Source organism: Platichthys flesus, chromosome 11 (genome assembly GCF_949316205.1).
Source record: "Platichthys flesus chromosome 11, fPlaFle2.1, whole genome shotgun sequence".
In the NCBI taxonomy this organism is placed as follows: Eukaryota; Metazoa; Chordata; class Actinopteri; order Pleuronectiformes; family Pleuronectidae; genus Platichthys; species Platichthys flesus.
This window is the reverse complement of record NC_084955.1, coordinates 22,230,455-22,250,034: the sequence shown is the minus strand read 5'-3', so window position 1 is coordinate 22,250,034 and position 19,580 is coordinate 22,230,455. Positions and strand designations below refer to the sequence as shown.

General features: G+C 42.9%; 3 protein-coding genes across 5 annotated transcripts; 2 read left to right on the top strand and 1 right to left on the bottom strand.

Moving 5' to 3' along the window:
- Window positions 1-1,579: 1,579 nt before the first annotated feature.
- Window positions 1,580-12,932, bottom strand: bag6 (BCL2 associated athanogene 6). Of its 3 annotated transcripts, none has more exons than XM_062398576.1 (25): window positions 12,815-12,932; window positions 11,136-11,223; window positions 10,916-11,033; window positions 10,305-10,519; window positions 10,123-10,185; window positions 9,918-10,040; window positions 9,565-9,824; window positions 9,269-9,401; window positions 8,464-8,664; window positions 8,153-8,375; window positions 7,817-7,867; window positions 7,176-7,522; window positions 7,004-7,076; window positions 6,509-6,876; window positions 6,046-6,304; window positions 5,795-5,964; window positions 5,650-5,703; window positions 5,279-5,387; window positions 4,917-5,041; window positions 4,359-4,493; window positions 4,017-4,082; window positions 3,694-3,918; window positions 2,786-2,893; window positions 2,547-2,693; window positions 1,580-2,137 (listed from the first exon to the last, which is right to left on the bottom strand). In XM_062398576.1, the coding sequence occupies exons 2-25, from the start codon at window positions 11,214-11,216 to the stop codon at window positions 2,042-2,044; spliced, it is 3,750 nt and encodes a 1,249-aa protein (XP_062254560.1). In that variant the 5' UTR covers window positions 11,217-11,223; window positions 12,815-12,932; the 3' UTR covers window positions 1,580-2,041. The 3 variants fall into 3 exon arrangements, with proteins under 3 accessions (XP_062254560.1, XP_062254562.1, XP_062254561.1); XM_062398578.1 differs by having other exon boundaries at window positions 8,285-8,375; XM_062398577.1 differs by having other exon boundaries at window positions 4,026-4,082; window positions 12,815-12,931.
- Window positions 12,933-12,934: 2 nt separating this feature from the next.
- On the top strand, window positions 12,935-14,117 carry glrx3 (glutaredoxin 3). The gene has a single exon (XM_062398579.1). The coding sequence runs from the start codon at window positions 12,983-12,985 to the stop codon at window positions 13,958-13,960; it is 978 nt and encodes a 325-aa protein (XP_062254563.1). The 5' UTR covers window positions 12,935-12,982; the 3' UTR covers window positions 13,961-14,117.
- A 1,506-nt stretch (window positions 14,118-15,623) lies between these two features.
- apom (apolipoprotein M) lies at window positions 15,624-19,569 on the top strand. Its single transcript, XM_062399183.1, has 6 exons — window positions 15,624-15,827; window positions 16,125-16,264; window positions 16,883-16,953; window positions 17,505-17,639; window positions 19,143-19,241; window positions 19,342-19,569. Exons 1-6 carry the CDS (start codon window positions 15,714-15,716, stop codon window positions 19,353-19,355), a joined length of 573 nt encoding a protein of 190 aa, XP_062255167.1. The 5' UTR covers window positions 15,624-15,713; the 3' UTR covers window positions 19,356-19,569.
- The last annotated feature ends 11 nt before the right edge of the window (window positions 19,570-19,580 follow it).

Here is a 19,580-nt window from a genome sequence, read left to right as displayed (position 1 = left end):
CACTCAGGAGGTGAAAACTTTGAGCCACTTGACTCGCTCACATTCCTGACCCCAAACAGGATGCCAACCAGGAAGTGCCCTGGCTGTTTACGTTCCTCTCTGGATAATGAACTCCTCAGGCAGAGGAACCTGTTCACCAATGTTACCCTGACGTCAAATACTCAAGCATCTGCACCGTGCTAATTTAATCCACTGTGTGCACAGCCCGTCATTAACTAACCTGTATCTTCATCCGTCTATTCCATCAAAGGTCATTTCTGACGTCAAGCAAGGGAGGAAACAAATGCTCATTGTGCTGCACATGAATTGAAACGTTTGTAAATGATATTGTAAATTATACAGATGTGAACTTAGTGGTTTATTACAAATGGAGCAGTTTTACAAAGGCTGAATATAAGTGTGGACGAGTCAAATGTAGAATCGGTGGCGTCCATCTGGAGTGTTTCTCGTCAGTCACTTCTCTCGGGACTTCATCGGCTCGTATTGTCAGAGTGGATCTTTACTGGAAGGGAGATGTCATATGTGAGGATCTGGTTTCCGAGTTGCAGCATTTGCAAACAAAGAAAACATTACCACACCTCATCTCAGTGTGAACAACTTATTAAATCCATTAAGGAAACGTTTCCAGTTTTTCAAGTCGGTATTTTAGCAACATTAGTTGGTCCAGACGTGATCAGCAAGTTTGACTGGCTGAGTTCATCTTCTTTCCTGTTGACGTGGCCTCCTTACGACCAAAGGTTTGGTGAGTCACACAAAATGGTTAATAAATGTCACGGTATACCAATGCATCAAAAACTGCTTAAACTACAATAACCTCACTCTGGTTTTACGCCTCCTCCACCCAGTGCAGTTCCTTTTTCCTGGCTCACATGAGGTGATTGTGATCTTTGACCACTGAGATCTAATCAGGTTATCTGAAGGTGCTTTCCACTTGATGGGCGCTGTGATGCATGCGTTTTCGAACACAATGCATGCTGGTCCTATGGTCCTAACACAGTGCATGCTGGTTCTAACACAATGCATGCTGGTTAGAAATGTTGTCCGATTTCATCCAGCGCTGCAAAACTTCACCAGCCCTGTTTTTTTCTGAATTAAGACTTAAACATCTCTTTACTTCGTTTTTTTTTTTAAAGAAAAAACTGATTATTATTCTTTTGAATTAACAGGATAATTAAGCCTTAAATTCAGAAAAAAATATCCCATTTCCACCCCCCTCGAGTGTATACAATAGGATTCAGTATATCCATACATGTCAGGTGTTAAAAGGCAAACCTCTTTGTACCGGTTTGTTTTACTCCTCCCCTTCATGCTCAAGTCAGAAACATTCGGTCCAAGTAGAACGCACATAGAGTCCAAGTGACATCTGGTCAAAATCACAGGGAGAGGCAGACTTCAGATATAATGAAATGACCTTTGACCAGGAAAATCTATCCATGAGCCCAAGTGAGTGTTTTTCTGCCTGATGCAATAAAATTCAATTTGAATATTCCCAATAAATCACGTTCAAAACACAACTTCTCATCTAAAAGGCAGCAATACCCCCCCCCCCCCCCCCGACACACAAAAAGAGAGAGCTCCATTGTATCAAGATTTTTATTAAGCTTACTGTACAGCATGTTCATCACATGAAAGTTTACTCTTGCGCTTGATCGAGAGGAAGGCAAAAGTCCACTACATAACTAGAGCTCAATATTAACAAAGCTACACGAGGATAAGAGAGCAAAAGAAAAACCGACAGACACAAGGGAACCAGACAGAATTAAAGTCACCAGGTTTAGTGAAACTTAAATCTAATATATCATCTTTTGGATCGGGAACATTCTCTCAGCAAAGGTTTTGACCTAAATAAACACTAAGTAATAAATAGGCACTGGGGAAGCAGTCACATTAGCAATAGGAAATTAGACGAGAGAGCTGCTAACTGCTTAAAAACGGTACACACAGTTGGGAGAAGCTTCAGCGAGTGGTCGGGGGAGTTAAACGATGATCCGAGAAATGAACACAGAAGAAGACAGCTAGAGTGCTGGTGGGCTGCAGCTGATTACGAGTCTGATGAGAAGGCTCTATGCGAGTTGGGGAACTGCTGAGAGTTGAAATCCGGGTCTTCTCTCACTCGTTTCTTGATGTCGGCTTTGACCTGAGAGGAGAAGATGAAGAGAAACAATCAAGATTGAGGTGGAAGAAAGAGGCACTTTGTCAAAATGTGACTGTGAGGTTTCCAATGTTTGTTTAATTAAGTGATTGTTTAAATCATGAATTAATAAACTAAAAGGTAAACCACTTTACAAATACGGGGAAAACTGTTATTCTTTGGATAAATCCCTATATCCCAGGGCCAACTGTTTCAATTCAAGGACTATCAAACTGAAAACAAGGTTTAAGACACTGGAAATACAGTATGTATTTTATTGTGAAGCTGCTTGCAACACGACTCAACATCTTCAAAACCCTGATGCTCAGCTTTGTAACTTGCAAATGAAAAGTAAACAGGATCCTAACACAAATCAATGCTGAGGTCGTTAGTAGCCAACACGTTGAGCAGTTACCTGTTCTGCGTACGCTTCCTTTGTCTCCTGTGTCTCCAGATCGTCCTGTAGTCGCTCAGTGGAGGTGATGGGCCTGACTCCGGCCGTCCTGGCTGCTTGACTCACTGCGTCAGAGAGGGAGAGGAGGCTCGCACCACCCTGTCCGGTCTGAAAACACACACATGTACAAACATGATCAATTAGGTGATGACATGTGACGTTGTTAATGTGAAGAGTGAAGCTGGAAACGACCTGGTCACCTTTCTGCGTTTCGCTGGCATTCCATGCAAATAGGCGTCAGACAGCGGCGGCTGGGCCTTCATCTTCCTCTGGGTCATCATATCACACCTGATGATGGGCACCCACTCCTACACCACAAACACAAGGAGGGTTATGGGTAACCAGCGGTATCCAGGGTGACCGCGGGTCCTCAGGAGGTTATAAAATGTCTTAAATATAAATTTACAAATACAAGCCCTTAAAAAATATATAAATTGGATGGATCTTAGTTTTTTAGGCACGTAACCTCATCCAATTAGCTGCATCGGTGATCAGTTTCTGGTAACTAATGCCGTTCTAGTCTGCCTGCAAGTTAGTTTATAAACATGGGGAAATGCAAGTGATGGTTAATATGCAAAATAGGGATCAACGTGGGGGAGTCTAATGGTCATAAATACATTTTAGGTGATATTAAAACGTTTTTAAGTTTGTTTTAAAACTATGGATCAAAAGCTTCACAGCCTCTGTCTTCCACTGCAGCTCAGTAAGGAGACATTTGATTTGACAAACACAGACTTCAGAGGCTTCATTAACTTTAGCTAAAGTTAAAACATATTTTTTTGACAACAATTTGGAATTTATCTCCCATCTCTTATCCTGGGAGCCAAACACTTTTTAGTGTATTAAAGGACATCTAAGTGTTGATTAAAGATGATCTCATTCAGTTTGTATTTCCAGAAACAATGTCCTTGCTACTCTGAGAACTTCAGAACAGTTTTCACTGGAAACATTTCTACAGCAGAAACAGTTCCTATAAAAACTGGCTGATCATCCAGATTAACAGGGGAACATGTCCAAACCTCCTGCTTTGTTGCAATTTGTTTCACATTTACAGACAACCTAAATTATGTGTTATTAAAAACAGTGAACAAACTGTGTGATCTCTTACAGGGGGGACAGCAGCCGCCCAGGCCTCTGACTCTCCAGCAGAATCCTCGCTCCCTCCCTCTGCTCCAGCTGCTGCCATGTCTCCTCCTAACGGTGCGGCCCCTCCTGCGGCCCCCAGGTCTCCAGGCAACACCCTTGTCTCCCGTGACGTTGCCCTTGAGTCGTGTGACACGGACATAGCCTCCTCCGCTGTGGTTGCTGCAGCTGGTGAGAGGGAGTCCACGATCTTCACAGGGAGAAAGAGTGCAGTGAGGAAACTAAAAGTCAAAGCGGAGCCTGAAATGTCATATTAAGGTTGATCCACGGAGGATTTTAAGGACACACCATGCTTACCGTGGCACTTTGTGCTCGTTCAGGCTCTTGTGTGGCAGCTGCAGGAGACTGATCTCGCTGAAAGAATGTCATCTAATATTTATTAGCCATTTCAGACGTGCAGTCTAAAGAAACACGATATGTAAGAGCCATCAGACAACATGTACCTGAGTTCATGTGTTCAGTTGGGAAGGAAACTGATCAAATGTTAAACTCAGAAAATCAAAGATAGATACAAATTTTTAACAACCTGTGAGTAACTGAACACCTGAGAGGTAACATAAGAGAGCCACTCACAATAACAGCCACCAACACATAAGTAAAATAAAACTGTCTGTGTGTTTGATGCGTTACCTGTGTGTGAACGATGTAGTTCTGGATCTGCTCCTGTGTGATCGGGATGTGCTCCAGAATCACCTGCAGCCTCATCGTCATCATGCTGGTCATCCAGTTGACCAGGCTGGGGCTGATGTCACTCGACATCCTTCGCTGCAACCACAAGAAAGTTCAGCTTTTACTTTACAGCAGCTGATGGGTTGTTTATTTTTGCTATTTTTCTCTCTTTGGATTGATTCAAACTTTAAATTGTGTGACCTCCTTTTTTATGAAGACAAAAAATCTACACTCTTCTCCAAGTGATGCTTTTTCATGTTGGGCCACTATCAAAGTCAATCACACATGTATACGCTGCTTAATCATGTAATTGATTCTAAATGGGCCCATCATTTACAAAAATGAACATCATGTTGTATTGAAGAAGACTTAAACTTTTATATAAAATAAAGAGAAAAGTTGAGATGTTTCTCACAGACGTCTATAGAAACTGACTTCATTTCTTTTTGAAGAACTGGAGTCGCCATCTGCTGGTCATTTGAGAGAATACAGATTTCCATTTCCAGTGAGTTTACTAACTATTCTGTGGTTGATGACTGCAGTCAGAGCTCTCTGGTCTCCTCTCAGGCAGTGCAGGTTGAGGGCCAGACACTCGAACAGAGCCTGGTTACACATCAGCAGCAAGCGGGGGCCAAACAACTCATCTGGATGTGAACAAATATTGAAATTGAATGATAGGGAAAAACATTGAATGAAAACATTTATTTTGTTAGCAGAGGCTGTACATTTGCTACAGATACACTTTTACTTTAATTTGGTCAATTTTCTTCAGGATTCCTGATTAGTAATTAAAAAAGCATAATCTTTAGTGCTACAACCTACATAACACAAATGGAGGCAACACAAACTAGAAAACTAGACAAAGAGAAATAGTCTTTTACCACTGCAGCGCAGAATATGTGTGGCGATACGAGTCAGCTGCTGTCTGAAGAAGGACATGTTGGTCTGAGTAACATCAACGCCGTCCAGCACGGTGACCGAAGATTCTCTCTGAGGGGGTTGAAAGTAAAGAAGGTGCAATTACAATTACTCGAAGGTCACTAAATCACTAAATTGGCTCCAACATTTCTTCAGTAAAGCCTAAACGAGTAGATGGAATAAAGAGAAATCCTTAAAGGCATCGTATCACAACTTCTTTGATCATCTTAGCTGTGATAAATTAATATCTTACAGTGTAAGATATGATTTGATCGCATTTCAATAGTTACTATTTTGTGTTTCACTGGACGAGGAGAGGATTTCAGGGACTTACAAAGCTCTCGGTGATGTACTCCTCCAGTTCGTTCACAAGACTCTCTGCAGCCTCCTGTGTTACGGGAAGAAGGAAAAATAAAAATTTACCCTTCAATTACACAAAAGAGAAATATGAGTGAAGATTCCTGGTGAGTCGTACTAACAGCAATATTCTGGTCGGTGGGCTCTCTGCCATTGAGGTAGTTCTGGGTGAAGAACTGGGACAGCTGAGGCTGGATGCGTCCAAGGGGTTGGTGCTGGCCGTGAAGAAGCATCACCAGGTCTGACATGGTGAACGTCTGGCACACCAACATCAGCAGCTCGCCGAAAAACCCTGTGAACCACAAATAAACCAAAGAATAAAAGAAGGAAATAAAGATAATGCTCCTTCACCAACATTTGTGCTGTTCTTTACCGGTAGGATCCTCGGGACTGATGAAGATGTTGGTTGCCTGCGACAGCCTCTGCATAAACTGAGCGATGCTCTCTGTGTCGTTCTGGGTTTGGCCCAGGGAGCCCATCATGGTGCTGAGAACACCACGGACGATGCCTGTGAATAACTCTGGGTTGAGGGCTTCAGCCGCTCCAGTGGGATTAGGCATCGGGTTGGGCCCTGAACCAGGAGCTGGAGCAGTACCAGAGGGAGGAGGGGGTGGAGTAAAGATGGGCTGGGCCTGGAGAGGAAAAGAGGATTTGTTAACATTAACACACAGTAAATTGTTTTATTAGCTAAAAGTGTGTCCAAGCATACACTGTGAGTCATTTACTAAATAAAATACAATTTAATTTGCAATATGATTATTAAAAACAGTTTATTGATGGAATCGTGGATAATAAAAGTAACCCACAAACTAAGTGCCACACTTTCAAACTCTCACCTGCTGCATGAACTCGCTGACTCCCTGGATGAAGGCTGGAACACCAGATGTGGTGACAGTGAGGGAAGGGGCTCCTCCGGGGCCGACGCCAGCTGCACCAGCTGCACCCAGGAGGGAACCCAGGAGCTGGCTGAGGTCTGGGGGCATCTCCTGGGACTGGGGCTCATTGGGGTTGGGCTCATTCTGGCTCATTGGACTAGTATTGTTTGCAGTGGGTGGAGGTGTTGGTCCAGAGGTGGAGAAAGAAAAGGAGGAGGAGGAAGAGGAGGAGGAGGAGGAGGAAGAGGTGCTGGTTTGAGAAGGGGGGAAGGAGGTGGAGGAAGGTGTGGATGTGGATGAGGAGGATGAGGATGTGACAGTTTGACCAGCTGTGGAAAAACAGATTGAAATATTTATTAACAGCAATGGATTACCAATCTCTTTTAAGTAAATGAATCCCATGATAGAAATGCTGTTAATAGTCTGAATCTAAATTGAACGAACGGATGATCTTACCCATTTGTCCCGGCAGCAGAAGCTGTCCGACTAGTCCACTAATCATCTGGTTTAGAGCAGCAGGGTTGAAAGCCTGTGGAGGAAGATTTTGTATTTGTCTCAAATACTGAATATGTTGAAAATCAGCTTCCACCATCACACAGGACCCAAATTCTGAAAACAGTATTCGCACCTGTCCTGGCTGCTGGCCCGGCATGGCGGCCCTCACATTGATGGTGGTTCCCCTGGTGCCAAATGCCGGAGGGGGCATGTTTGGTGCAAAAGGGGGTCGGGTGAACACAACCCTGGCCTGGGGTCCGGTGTGGGGAGGTGGTGGGGGAGCAGTAGGGGTGGTGGTGGGTGTGTTAGGACCCGTGGTGGTAGTCGAAGAGTTGGCTGTGGAGTTGTAGCCGGGAGGTGTGGGCTGTGGTGGGACTGGCTGGCCGGTGGCAGCGGCGGTTGCGGCACTAGTAGCTACGGCAGCGGCGTATTGGCTGATCTGTTGCATGAGGTTCCTCATAAAGTCGGGGGGGAGGACACCTGGAGGCAGAAACCGAGCAGGGAATGAGAACAATATGAGTTCTTGTTTTTGTGGCCAGAAGAAGATAAGACAAATTATTTAATGTTACTAAATTAAGGATTTATAGCTTCAGCTAAAACCTTTCATTATCAATGAATAATATCATTATCATTTTTCCTACATTGTTTCCTGAAGCCAAAGTTGACTTTGTTTGTTTATATTATATCAATATTTTATCTAATATTAGACATTGCTGATTATTTGCCTGTCAATTGATTAATTTATTGATTAATCATCTTTAAACTGGCCTTTACCTGGTTGTCCGGGCATTTGCTGACCAGCTGCTGCAGGGTTTGCACCTTGGCCTGCACACAAACACAACACAAATTTAATAGTATGTTACACTCCAAAGAAGTGCATTTGCAATAACATCTCCAGTCAACAAACAAAAGTCTGATTAGATTTAAGCCTATAAATCATTAAATTCTTCAGACCAGTCGGCCAACGCTCGTGGCAGCAGGGCATGTAGGATGAAGTGGCGCCATATGTGCAGTCATTCTATTCCAATGCACTGCCGCCCAGCAACGTGACAGACAAACGCCTTTAACGAAGTGGAGCATTCAATCAGTGACGGATACGGGACAACACACCATCCGTGTTCATCTGCATCATGACCACCGGGACTGCCTGGTGGCTGATCCTGATGACCCGGGGGCCAGCCTGTCCCTGTCCCGCCTGCTGATTGGACGCGGAAGTCTGTGGGGGAAAGGTCTGTCCCTGACCTGCCTGCTCCGACTGGCTGGCTGACTGGGTGGTCGTGGTTGTTCCCTCAGTGCCGTTAGCCCCAACCGTCACTGTGGCGCCCATGTTCATCTGTTGGTTAAGATGCAAGGACAGTCAAGTGAAATCAAACTAAAGGTTCACATCACCCTCTGTCTAAAATGTATTTGTGTTCTCTTACTTGCACTGGGATGTGGTGGTGTACGGCTCCAGGCATATTTGCCGGGGTGGAATAGTGGGAGAAAGGACGGACCACGTGCAGGTGGCGTGGCACAGGGCTCATGAGGTTCAGTCGCAGGTCACTGAGGGCCACAAGGGCGTTACCAAGGAGCCGGAGACACTCCATTGTCAAGACGAGAGTTCGCTGGTCCTCCTCTCTCTCCTGTTACAGACAATATATATCAGCTATAAATAGTTTAGAAAACTAAATATTAATATAGACGAGGATTCCTGCAAATTGGGACAATTCATCCATCCAACCAATCATATGAACAAACTCTCCACAGTTGTTTAATATATACACATTTCATTTGAAATCCTAATTACATAATCTGAATGGATTTTGAGTTTAAATATGATATATAAAAGATAAAACGAAGCAACAGTGCCCTCTGCAGCTACAAAGTGGTTATTAATTCAATTGGGCTACCTGTCTAATTAACTGAGGCCATAGATATTTATAAATAACTATTCCAAAATATATACAGACATAATTAAGCAAGACAGAAACAAAGATTATAAAAAACACACGTGTGTTCAACCAAGTGTAATACCAGGTAAAGATACAAAGCAATGGGTGGAGATAGTATTTGGTATAAATATAAAATATGCAAGTATGCCACATGTATGAAGGGAGTATAAGACTAAGGGGCAGAGCCTCACAGGGCAACAAAACTCATCGTATTATCAAGGCCATGTACGAGTCTTTGGTTTCAGTATGCACCAGGGATCAGCGGTGAATTATTATTTGTCTGTTTGAATCCTACTGTATTGTTGTTGTATTCTGTGGTGGTGGCTGTCTCCAGGATGGTGTGAGCTCTCTGGAGGAAGGGCTGGAGTCTCTCCTCTACCCTCCTTAGCTCGGACAACATCTCTGCCAGATCTGATGGGCTGGGATGACTAGAGGAGGAAAAGTAATCAAAACTTGTCACATTCAACACATTATATGCCAAAAATTTAAGGATGCTTTCAAATTTACCATTGATTAAAAAAATACTGAATTGCTTGTGTTGATTCTCACAAAGCTATAATATGCGGTATAAGTTAAAATCATAAGTCTCACTTGGGTCCTGGTTGGGGGGTTGGTCCCTCAGACTGTCCTGAAGCAGCGGGCGCAGGTGGGGGAGTTGTGGGAGGTGGGGAGGTGTCCATGGGCTGGGAAGGAGACGGAGTGGAGGAGGTAGAAGAAGAGGAGACAGGAGGGGCAGCAGCAGCAGTAGTAGGAGGAGCAGCAGGAGGAGCGGCAGCAGCAGCAACTGCAGCAGCAGCAGCAGCAGCAGCAGATGATGTCTCAGTTTGGGAGGCTGCGTCACTCGGCCGAGTCTAAAAACAGACACAAGACAGAATTAGTTACTGATAAGGCAGCGGTTTCTCTGGAGCTTTGCCGAAGGAATAATTTGAAGGTTGAGCTCTCACCTCCATTCGCTGGATGACATCATTGACGTCCCTCAGTAGGTTTTCAGCCAGCACCAGCCTCAGCCTCGGCTCGCTCTGCACCGCTTGGTCCATATCAATGTGTACATTCACAGACCCGTTGCTCTGAAACGGAAAAAAGTGACAATTAACGAAACGGGGTTATGTCATGTGGTTTTGTGTACAATAAGCAGACACTGTATCCTACCCCAGTGCTGGTTGTGACCCTGGCATTTCTGGCACTCTCCCCAACCATCTGCTGGACTGACATCTACACGAGAAGAGCAACACACTGAATTAACAAACCTTTGGAATCCACAGTTAACACTCAAGACTAACCTTCTGTGTTGGTCGTGGCTGAAATGAAATGAAACATGATAAAATGTGTACCTGTATCTGCTGGGGGTCCATTATGTTGACAGGAAGGTTGAAGGTGCCCAGCATCACGTAGCTGTTAGCGTTGCGGTCATGTGGGGGAACTTGGGATGTTCCTTGGGAAGACGAGGAGGGGCCACTGTCAGCCGAAGTGCCTCCTGACCCTGAGCCAGGCTGAGAGGGCGGAGGAGGCGCCCGCTCCACAAGGTGTATCACCTTGCCACCCACATCTGGGACAACAAGAGCACTACAGTTACATCTGTGCACAGAAGATATTTCATAATAGATGCTGAATGATTACAGCTAATTTATTAATTGATGTTTCAACTAATAACTGGAGCTATACGATGCAATTTACTGTCATTACTTCTTACCACAGTAGTGATCTGAACAAAATAAAAAGTTGCTGTACAGGAAACATCAAAGTAAACTCTACTCTACTTATTTGCCAACAGGTGTTTCTGAAATGTCAATGAACAATGTGTATGTAATTATAAATAAACAAGGGACCGTTTTTTAGAGAACTGGTGTCACACTGAAACTTACCAACACGGGAAGTAGTACAGAGAGAAAAACCTAAAAATGCCTTTAAAACAAGATTAAATCACAATGAATGAAGTACTTACTGTAGTCCGCCAGAGTTCGCTCATCCTGTAGCACTCTGCCCTGGTAGATCAGTCTCTGTTTGTCCACAGGGATACCCACTGAGGGAGCAATGTGGTCCTTGAATTCTTTCACTGTCAACTACAAAAGGGTGGATGAGACCTGAGTTAGACGACCTCAGAGGCTGACTGGAAATGAGAACGCTCTCCAGATTCAGTATTCAGTAGGAATTGAAGAATTTACCTGACCGCCAACAGTGTAGGTCCTGCTCTGTGAGTCTAAGGTTTTGACTGTCACTTCTATCTCTGCAGTTTGTTCCTCCATCGTGTTGCTGTATCATAAAAATATGAATATAATTATTATAATTTGGATACACCAAGCAAGGTATTTTTCAGTTAAAATATAAACCTGTCAACCATTTAAACATTACCCCAACCAATGTATGTGTAACTCAACCAATAACCACATTCATTGCTGCAACCTTGACTAATTGTTATTGCTTTAGTTGATCTGTTCATTATTATATGAAATAACTGACTAATCAGCAAGTGTCTATCTTCAGTGAAAGTGAAAGTTCAGCATGTTTTGCTTAATGGGAAACTAGAATCAACACTATGAACAAACAGAGTAGTTATTAAAAACATAAAGAAAATAACGACGTGCCAAATAGAAAGGAGCTGCCGGCATATTCTGGTTTAAAATGTCTGGATAAATGTGATCCAGATTAAGCCTGTCTAACAATTTTTCTAAACTAGATCCAGTATGATGAGGTCTAGATGGGGAAAAAACAGGTTTTAACAAACAGAATATTTAAATATACTATTTTTTATCGAAAATTGCTCTGATGAAGTTTGGTCAGACAAATAGCTGTAAAAATCCTTTTTGTGTTTTTACTAACAGAGTAAAGATGTTACAAATCCAGAGCATACGTTTATTGTGATATTGTGGATCCAGATCTGGTCAACATGTGAGAAAAACAGGGATATTACAGTCTTCTGCCTTTTCACAAGTACATGACATATTTACTCAATTTAAAAACTGTATTTTTATTAATTGTGAGTACAGTACAGGTCTGGTGAGTCTAAACAAACTGCTTTTTAATCACCCTTTTCATATGTAAAATAGAGGTTTTGCAAATCTAAAAACCCTTTATAAACACATTCCCACTGTTATTTCAGTGGTTCTTTTTCTAGTCCTCGTCTGATGTTTGGATGGACAAAACAAGGAAGATCCTGGTGATCGAGTAGAGACATGACAAGTCATAGTGTATTGTGGATCTAGATCTGGTCCAAATGTGGGCACAGAAGAAATAATTCAAAACTATACATCTAATTAAGTTAGATGTTTTAATTAGATGCCAGGTTCAGGCGTGACAAAGGCGATTACATCTCCCTTTTGATATTTACCCAAATCAAACAAAGGCTCGGACACAGGCCTCTGCATTCTCACTACAGTCTCATAACGGGAGTCGAACCATAGAGGATTTACAACTGACCCTGATGTGATGGGGACTCGACGGGAACCCGTCGGCTAATTAGCGCGTCTTGTGATTGTTTTGTTTTCACATTATTGTCTATAAACAGGTTTATAAATGTGAAAATGGTGACAACCGACGCTAGCCTGGTGGCCGCTGCTGTTAGCTTCGCGTCGGTGACATTACGTTGTCGTGTCTGTATCTCGGTGTCGTTCGGGCGAACATTAATTACACACTTTATAACATGTAACGCGGACGTTCGTCGGCTAGCGTTAGCCCGCTATCGTTAGTTGCCGCTAGCCCTTGTTAGCAGGGGGTTAGCTAAGCTTTACAGACGTCCTCAGAGTGGCCGAGCGGGCTACGCTAATGCTAACAAAACGAACCGGTACAATTAGCTTATCGTGCCGGCGGCAGCGGGTCTTTGGGTTCTCTTTAGCATGAACTGTACCTTAGCAGTCGCACTAGCTTTCGGGCTTATCCAGCGTCAGCAGCGGGTTTCTTATCACTAAATTAGACGCAATTCACTTCCTGGTACGAGCTCTGCTACCTGGAAGCTACCAGGCTGCACGGCGGATGTGACGTGGAGGTGATACCGGAAGCGCTAAGGGAAAGGAAAATGGCGAACTTCGTGGAGGCGACCAGCCAGCGGCAGTTTGAAGACATTCTCGCCAAAGCGGGGAAATGTCTGACCGTGGTGCACTTCCAGGCGGCGTGGGCCCCGCAGTGCGTCCACATGAACGAGGTGATGGCCGAGCTGGCCAAGGAGCACGCGCACACCACGTTCGTGAAGCTGGAGGCGGAAGCGGTGCCGGAGGTGTCGGAGAAGTATGAGATCTCCTCGGTGCCCACGTTCCTGTTCTTCAAGGCGGGGGAGCGGGTGGACAGCCTGGACGGGGCCCACGCTCCGGAGCTCACCAAGAAGGTGCAGCGCCTGGCGGTGAGCGGGAGCCAGGCCGGGGCGGCGGAGAGCGGCCCCGAGGACCTGAACCAGCGGCTGAAGAAGCTGATCAACGCGGCGCCCTGCATGCTCTTCATGAAGGGGTCCTCGCAGGAGCCCCGCTGCGGCTTCAGCCGGCAGATCGTGGGCCTGCTGAAGACCCACAACGTTCAGTTCAGCAGCTTCGACATCCTGTCCGATGAGGAGGTGCGACAGGGGCTGAAGGTCTTCTCCAACTGGCCCACCTTCCCTCAGCTGTACGCGAACGGGGAGCTGGTGGGAGGACTGGACATCGTGAAGGAGCTGGCCGAGTCCGGGGAGCTGGAGAACACCTGCCCCAAGGCCGCCACCCCGGAGCACCGGCTCAAGAGCGTCATCAACCAGAGCCCGGTGATGCTGTTCATGAAGGGCAACAAGGAGGAGGCCCGGTGTGGCTTCAGCAGGCAGATCCTGGAGCTCATGAACGGCGCCGGGGTGGATTATGACACCTTCGATATCCTGCAGGACGAGGAGGTGCGGCAGGGTCTGAAGACTTATTCCAACTGGCCCACCTACCCACAGCTCTACGTGAAGGGAGAGCTGATCGGAGGCTTGGACATAGTCAAGGAGCTGAAGGAGAGCGGGGAGCTGGTGTCGGTGCTGAAGGGGGAGTCCTAGGATGGCATCGGGCAGAGGGCGAGAAGAAGAGGTCACCACGGAGGCCCACAAACCGGCCTCCTGTCACTGAGGCCAATCTACAGGAGCACCAGGAAGAGAGACAATTTATATAATAGAGATACCAGTAGTAAATAAAGATATTACTCACATAACTTAACTAGTGTGGCAGTTGGATATGTGACTTGGAGTAATTCTAAAACACATTTTGAGAAATGTCTAAACTGACACTCGAGAGGTGGCGGCGCTTGGCCTAATTTTAATAATCCCTGCAGTTCCTTTCTGTCAGTCACTTGGGAAACTGACGACTTCAGTTGATATTGTCAAGCCTTGCACTTAACAATGGGTTTAGTCCAAATGCAAAGTCCAAATGCACTCGTTGGTTCATCATTAACATTATGATTAAAAAGTAAAAAGAATCATCAGATCCTGTTGTTGTTGGTTATATTTACATAAAGTTAAAGGTTTGAAATATCACTTAAGAATGCACAAGGAAAAATGAAACAAACACTGAAAGATTTTTGGAGGGATTTAGAATATTTGCTGTGTCTGGACTGAATCTTAATAACAGAACATCCACAAGTCCTGCCATTTAATTCAAATTTGGCAAAATGGCTATAGGAACAGGGAGTGGACACTAACATACACAAAACATCTAACACAACAATGCTTCGACAGTGCCTTAAACCCCTAAGTGGAGTTAAATCATATAAAGGCTCAAGAAATTATTACAAAACTTGGTTGAAGGGTGTAGTTTGGGTCAGGGAAGACCCCATTCCATTTCTATGCATTTACAAAAACAATTCATGGAATGTTTAGGGAACTGACATTTATGAGTGTGTGGAATTTGGTGTAGATCCAAATACAGATCTAGTGAATTTGAATGTAGTTTAAAATGGGACTGTGGGGCCTCGGCGGAGAGATGCACTCTACTGAGGGCCTTTCTGATTTCATCTGCAGTCCCTGGACAGGATCATATATTACAGTTCAACACTATCAAAAGCAAACATCCGACCAAACTATAAACAGTACATCACATATTCAAAATCATACAAATTATACAATATATTGTCTCCAGGTTAGAAAACGGGTTCAAGGTGCAATACTCACATGACTGTAGTTGTCACGAGTGTTGTTTTTAACAGTGTTATATGATAGTGCTTCTACATTTCTCTTAAAATCTGACAACCACAAAGAACAAAAACAAGCATGTGTAGGTTGAAAAAGAAAAGTCCAGTTACCTTCAAACGTGGTTAATGATTCCCAGTTGCTGAATGTTGACAGAGAGTGTGGGACTTTGTCATTCAGCAAGGATATGACTCAAAAAAAATTATCATTGCTCTATTTTTAACGGGTTCCTTTGAGTATTTAAGGGTAATTTAAGATTTCCTATAATTATCTGCTTTATTTAATAATCTGAAAAGAAACCGCAACTTCCTACATTTGATGGTGACTCAGTCAGCGAGAGGGATTTTCACTGAGTTTCCCCTAAAAGCAGATTTTGGAACATGAGTAAAAAGATTAATTTGACTATCAGTCTTTATCTTTACATTGACGGAGGCAGAAATCCCACATGCAGCCATCACTCACCTCATCTGTAGGTCAGGGCTATCACAGCTAAACAGGTTAATCATTCACTTACACCCACTCTCCTCTCAAGTGACACGTTGAACCATTAAACAAATTCACTGTCCCGTAGGATTTACAGGGATTTTGATCAGGTTGGATTTCAGGTGTCGACTCCACAGTGGCAGTTATGTTGAATGAAGCCCTGTCGTATTTTCTCTATTTATACGGTTTGTTGTATCAGGCCGCTGCTCCCTGCTCAGCCCCCGAGCTGCTGCCGGCCAACGCTGTCAACCGTGAGCAGGTGAGAGAGAAAATTAAGTTTTTCTTTCATGATAATGCACCTGGTAAGATATGGATGATATATCGGGGAAGGTTTAGAATTTTCTTTACACAGCAAGTTTTGGGTGCGTTTTTTTTTTTTTTTTTTACCAGCGAGTTTCTTTTGACATTTATATCTTTGTACGCTGCAACACACACTTTCCACTACCTCTGTTCTTTCCATTGGTGGTCTTCGTCACAAGTCGTGGGCTTGCAGCCTCCGTGCAGCGACTGCATTTTTAGCTGCAACCCACCTCTCTGTTATCTCTGTGTATTTCAGTATCTTGGGAAATGGTTCTTTATAGCAGCAGTCAGTCGAAAAGAAGCTGACATCCAGAAGTTCAAAGCACTGGACAACATTTTGTTCACCATGGAGGAGCCGGCCAATGACACACTGCTGCTGAGCGGACGTATGCGCATGTGAGGAGGCGAACAGACACACACACACACACACACACACACAATGCATATATATATATATATATACATATCCCACCAACTGGAAGTGTAATGAAGTTGACGTGAAAAGAAAAGATAATTAAAGTATTTCATTATTTCGTTCATGATCATCTCTAGCTCTGAGGCTTTGACACAATGGTGATTAGTTAAAAACATTATAGCCGTAATTTTATATGCATCATTTTATGTAATTATTTGAGCACAAAAAAGTCCAAGTCCGGAGTGAGTAATACTTTTATCAATTTATAATATCTAGTGGGGGAAGTACATTAATCCTACACTACTACCCCATTTTTCTTTATTTAAGTGCGCAAGGCTTAGTAATACATAAATTACTGTTCTAATAATATTTCACATTTCTTATTAAACTGGTTTGTAGAACCCGGGGTTAAAACAAGTCAGGGGCACGAGAACCAAGAAAACCCAACACTTTAAATAGATAATGGAATTAGGGAAGTGACAATGAAGAAGTTGTGTGTAAATGTTTCAAAAGTGAAAGTCCTGAGTGTATCTTGCAGATTAATTTACAATATAAACCGGCTTCAAGTCAAATGTAGGTTTTCTTACTGTGTTTTTTAGGGGGGACAACTGCATCAATCAGACCTGGACCTATCATCTGCATCCTGATCGGGTCGATTTGAAACTGGAGGGTAACTGTGGCACCATCTGCATCCACAGATGCTTTCAAGTTCCTGAAGGCCAGAGCTAATCCTGTTTTATAAGAGACAGCGAAGATGGGAATTTTATGCCAGTTTAAAGGGATTCAGTAGTTTTTACCAAAGTTTTATGGCGAATTTGAAAAACCCTCTGAGGCATTTCTGTTATTCCAACGGAGTCAATTTTATTTATACAGCCTGATATCACAAATTTGCCTTGAGAGGCTTTACAATCTTTACAGATGTACCCACCCTCTACCCTTTGTACTGTTGGTTGGGATTACATCTTTCAATACTTTAAATAAATTCAGGTCAAATAAACTAAGAGGATTTTCAATGGGGTGTGATTGAAGTAATGCTGAAGTGACACATTTTATAATGACTCTTGCCACAAAGACAATTTTACTCAACCCATTAATTTGGGAACATGCAACAAAGCTCATCTCAGTATATATCATTTATCTCATCTCTCCAACGCATGTGTAAAATAAATGTAACTTTGACCACTACTGCTGCCCTGCTGGTGACTTGTGGTTTTGATCCAGGAAGGCCGCAGCGGAGGAGCCTGCTCTGGAGCGGCAAGTGGGCCAACTGTGCCGACTGCATCATTTTCCAGGAATCAGAGCCACCGCTACAGGAAACAGACACAGAGGACTCCCTCTGCAGATTCATGCTTTATGGTGAGAAGTCTCCAAGGAATCACTCACCCAAGAACTATCAATAAGCCCTCCCTCAAACTATCACATTAAAAGACCATAAAATATCTAACAGCTCATGTTTCACCAGGGTTTGGTCAGGTATCTGTCTTATTAGCTTTAGTTTGATCAGTGATCAGTATTATTAGCTGTAGTTTGATCAGTTATCAGTCTTATTAGCTGTAGTTTGATCAGTTATCTGTCTTATTAGCTGTAGTTTAATTAGTTATCTGTTTTATTAGCTGTAGTTTGGTCAGGTATCTGTCTTATTAGCTGTAGTTTGGTCAGGTATCTCTCTTATTAGCTGTAGTTTGATCATGTATCTGTCTTATTAGCTGTAGTTTGATCAGGTATCTCTCTTATTAGCTGTAGTTTGGTCAGTTATCTTTCTTATTAGCTGTAGTACAATTAGTTATCTCTCTTATTAGCTGTAGTTTGATCAGTTATCTGTCTTATTGGCCGTAGTTTCGTCAGGTATCTGTCTTATTGGCTGTAGTTTGATCAGTTATCGGTCTTATTGGCTGTAGTTTGGTCACTTATATGTCTTATTGGCTGTAGTTTAATCAGTGATCAGTCTTATTAGCTGTAGTTTAATCAGATATCTGTTTTATTGGCTGTAGTTTAATCAATTATCTGTTTTATTAGCTTAGTTTAATTAGTTATCTGTCTTATTAGCTGTAGTTTAATCAGATATCTGTTTTATTGGCTGTAGTTTAATCAATTATCTGTTTTATTAGCTTAGTTTAATTAGTTATCTGTCTTATTAGCTGTAGTTTAATTAGTTATCTGTTTTATTAGCTGTAGTTTGGTCAGGTATCTGTCTTATTAGCTTTAGTTTGGTCAGTTATCTGTCTTATTGGCTGAAGTTTGGTCAGGTATCTCTCTTATTAGCTGTAGTTTGATCAGGTATCTGTCTTATTAGCTGTAGTTTGATCAGGTATCTCTCTTATTAGATATAGTTTGGTCAGTTATCTGTCTTATTAGCTCTAGTACAATTAGTTATCTGTTTTATTAGCTGTAGTTTGGTCAGGTATCTCTCTTATTAGCTGTAGTTTGATCAGGTTTCTGTCTCATTAGCTGTAGTTTGATCAGTTATCTGTCTTATTGGCTGTAGTTTTGTCAGGTATCTGTCTTATTGGCTGTAGTTTGATCAGTTATCTGTCTTATTGGCTGTAGTTTGGTCACTTATATGTCTTATTGGCTGTAGTTTAATCAGTGATCAGTCTTATTTGCGCTAGTCTGATCAGTTATCTGTCTTTTCGGCTGTAGTTTGATCAGTTATCTGTCTTATTTGCTGTAGTTTGGTCAGTTATCCGTCTTATTGGCTGTAGTTTAATCAGTGATCAGTCTTATTAGCTGTAGTTTAATCAGTTATCTGTCTTATTAGCTCTAGTTTAATTAGTTATCGGTCTTTTTAGCTCTAGTTTGATAAGCGAACTGTCTTATTGGCTGTAGTTTGATTAGTTATCTGTTTACTTTACACGGCAGCTCGGCAAAATTATGTGGAGCCTGAAGTGGTGAAGACATTTCTGAAAAATTCAGCTTGTCATGACCAGTTGGCGAATGTCATACTACCTCAAACAAAAGGTTCGTCATTTTGACAGTTTTCCAAATTTCTGCCTATTTGTTGATGTCTCTGAATCTCAAGATGTCTCTTTTAATCCGTCACTTTGATCTTTTCTTACAGAGTTTTGCACCTAAATATTAACACTGAGGGACGAATCATCATGTTAATGATCCTTCATACCTTACATGCCTTCCTCGGGAATCACAGAAATTACAACCCAGTCTCTTTAATCTCTCACAGGATGTTGCTATGGCCTCGGACAACCAGGATATTAATACGTTTATTTCTTGTTAAATAAATGCAATAAATAAAGTAAAAATACAGAATACAGACATTCTTCCCCCTCTAGAGATGTGTTG

Coding starts and splice junctions, on each gene's coding strand:
- bag6 (XM_062398576.1), bottom strand. CDS start 11,216: ATGGAGGAACAAACTGCAGAGATAGAAGTGACAGTCAAAACCTTAGAC. Junction 9,825..9,917: donor ATGTCATCCAGCGAATGGAG/GTGAGAGCTCAA, acceptor GTCTGTTTTTAG/ACTCGGCCGAGTGACGCAGC. Junction 5,042..5,278: donor ACATATTCTGCGCTGCAGTG/GTAAAAGACTAT, acceptor GTTCACATCCAG/ATGAGTTGTTTGGCCCCCGC.
- glrx3 (XM_062398579.1), top strand. CDS start 12,983: ATGGCGAACTTCGTGGAGGCGACCAGCCAGCGGCAGTTTGAAGACATT.
- apom (XM_062399183.1), top strand. CDS start 15,714: ATGTTGAATGAAGCCCTGTCGTATTTTCTCTATTTATACGGTTTGTTG. Junction 15,828..16,124: donor ACGCTGTCAACCGTGAGCAG/GTGAGAGAGAAA, acceptor TGTGTATTTCAG/TATCTTGGGAAATGGTTCTT. Junction 16,265..16,882: donor CTGAGCGGACGTATGCGCAT/GTGAGGAGGCGA, acceptor TGTGTTTTTTAG/GGGGGACAACTGCATCAATC.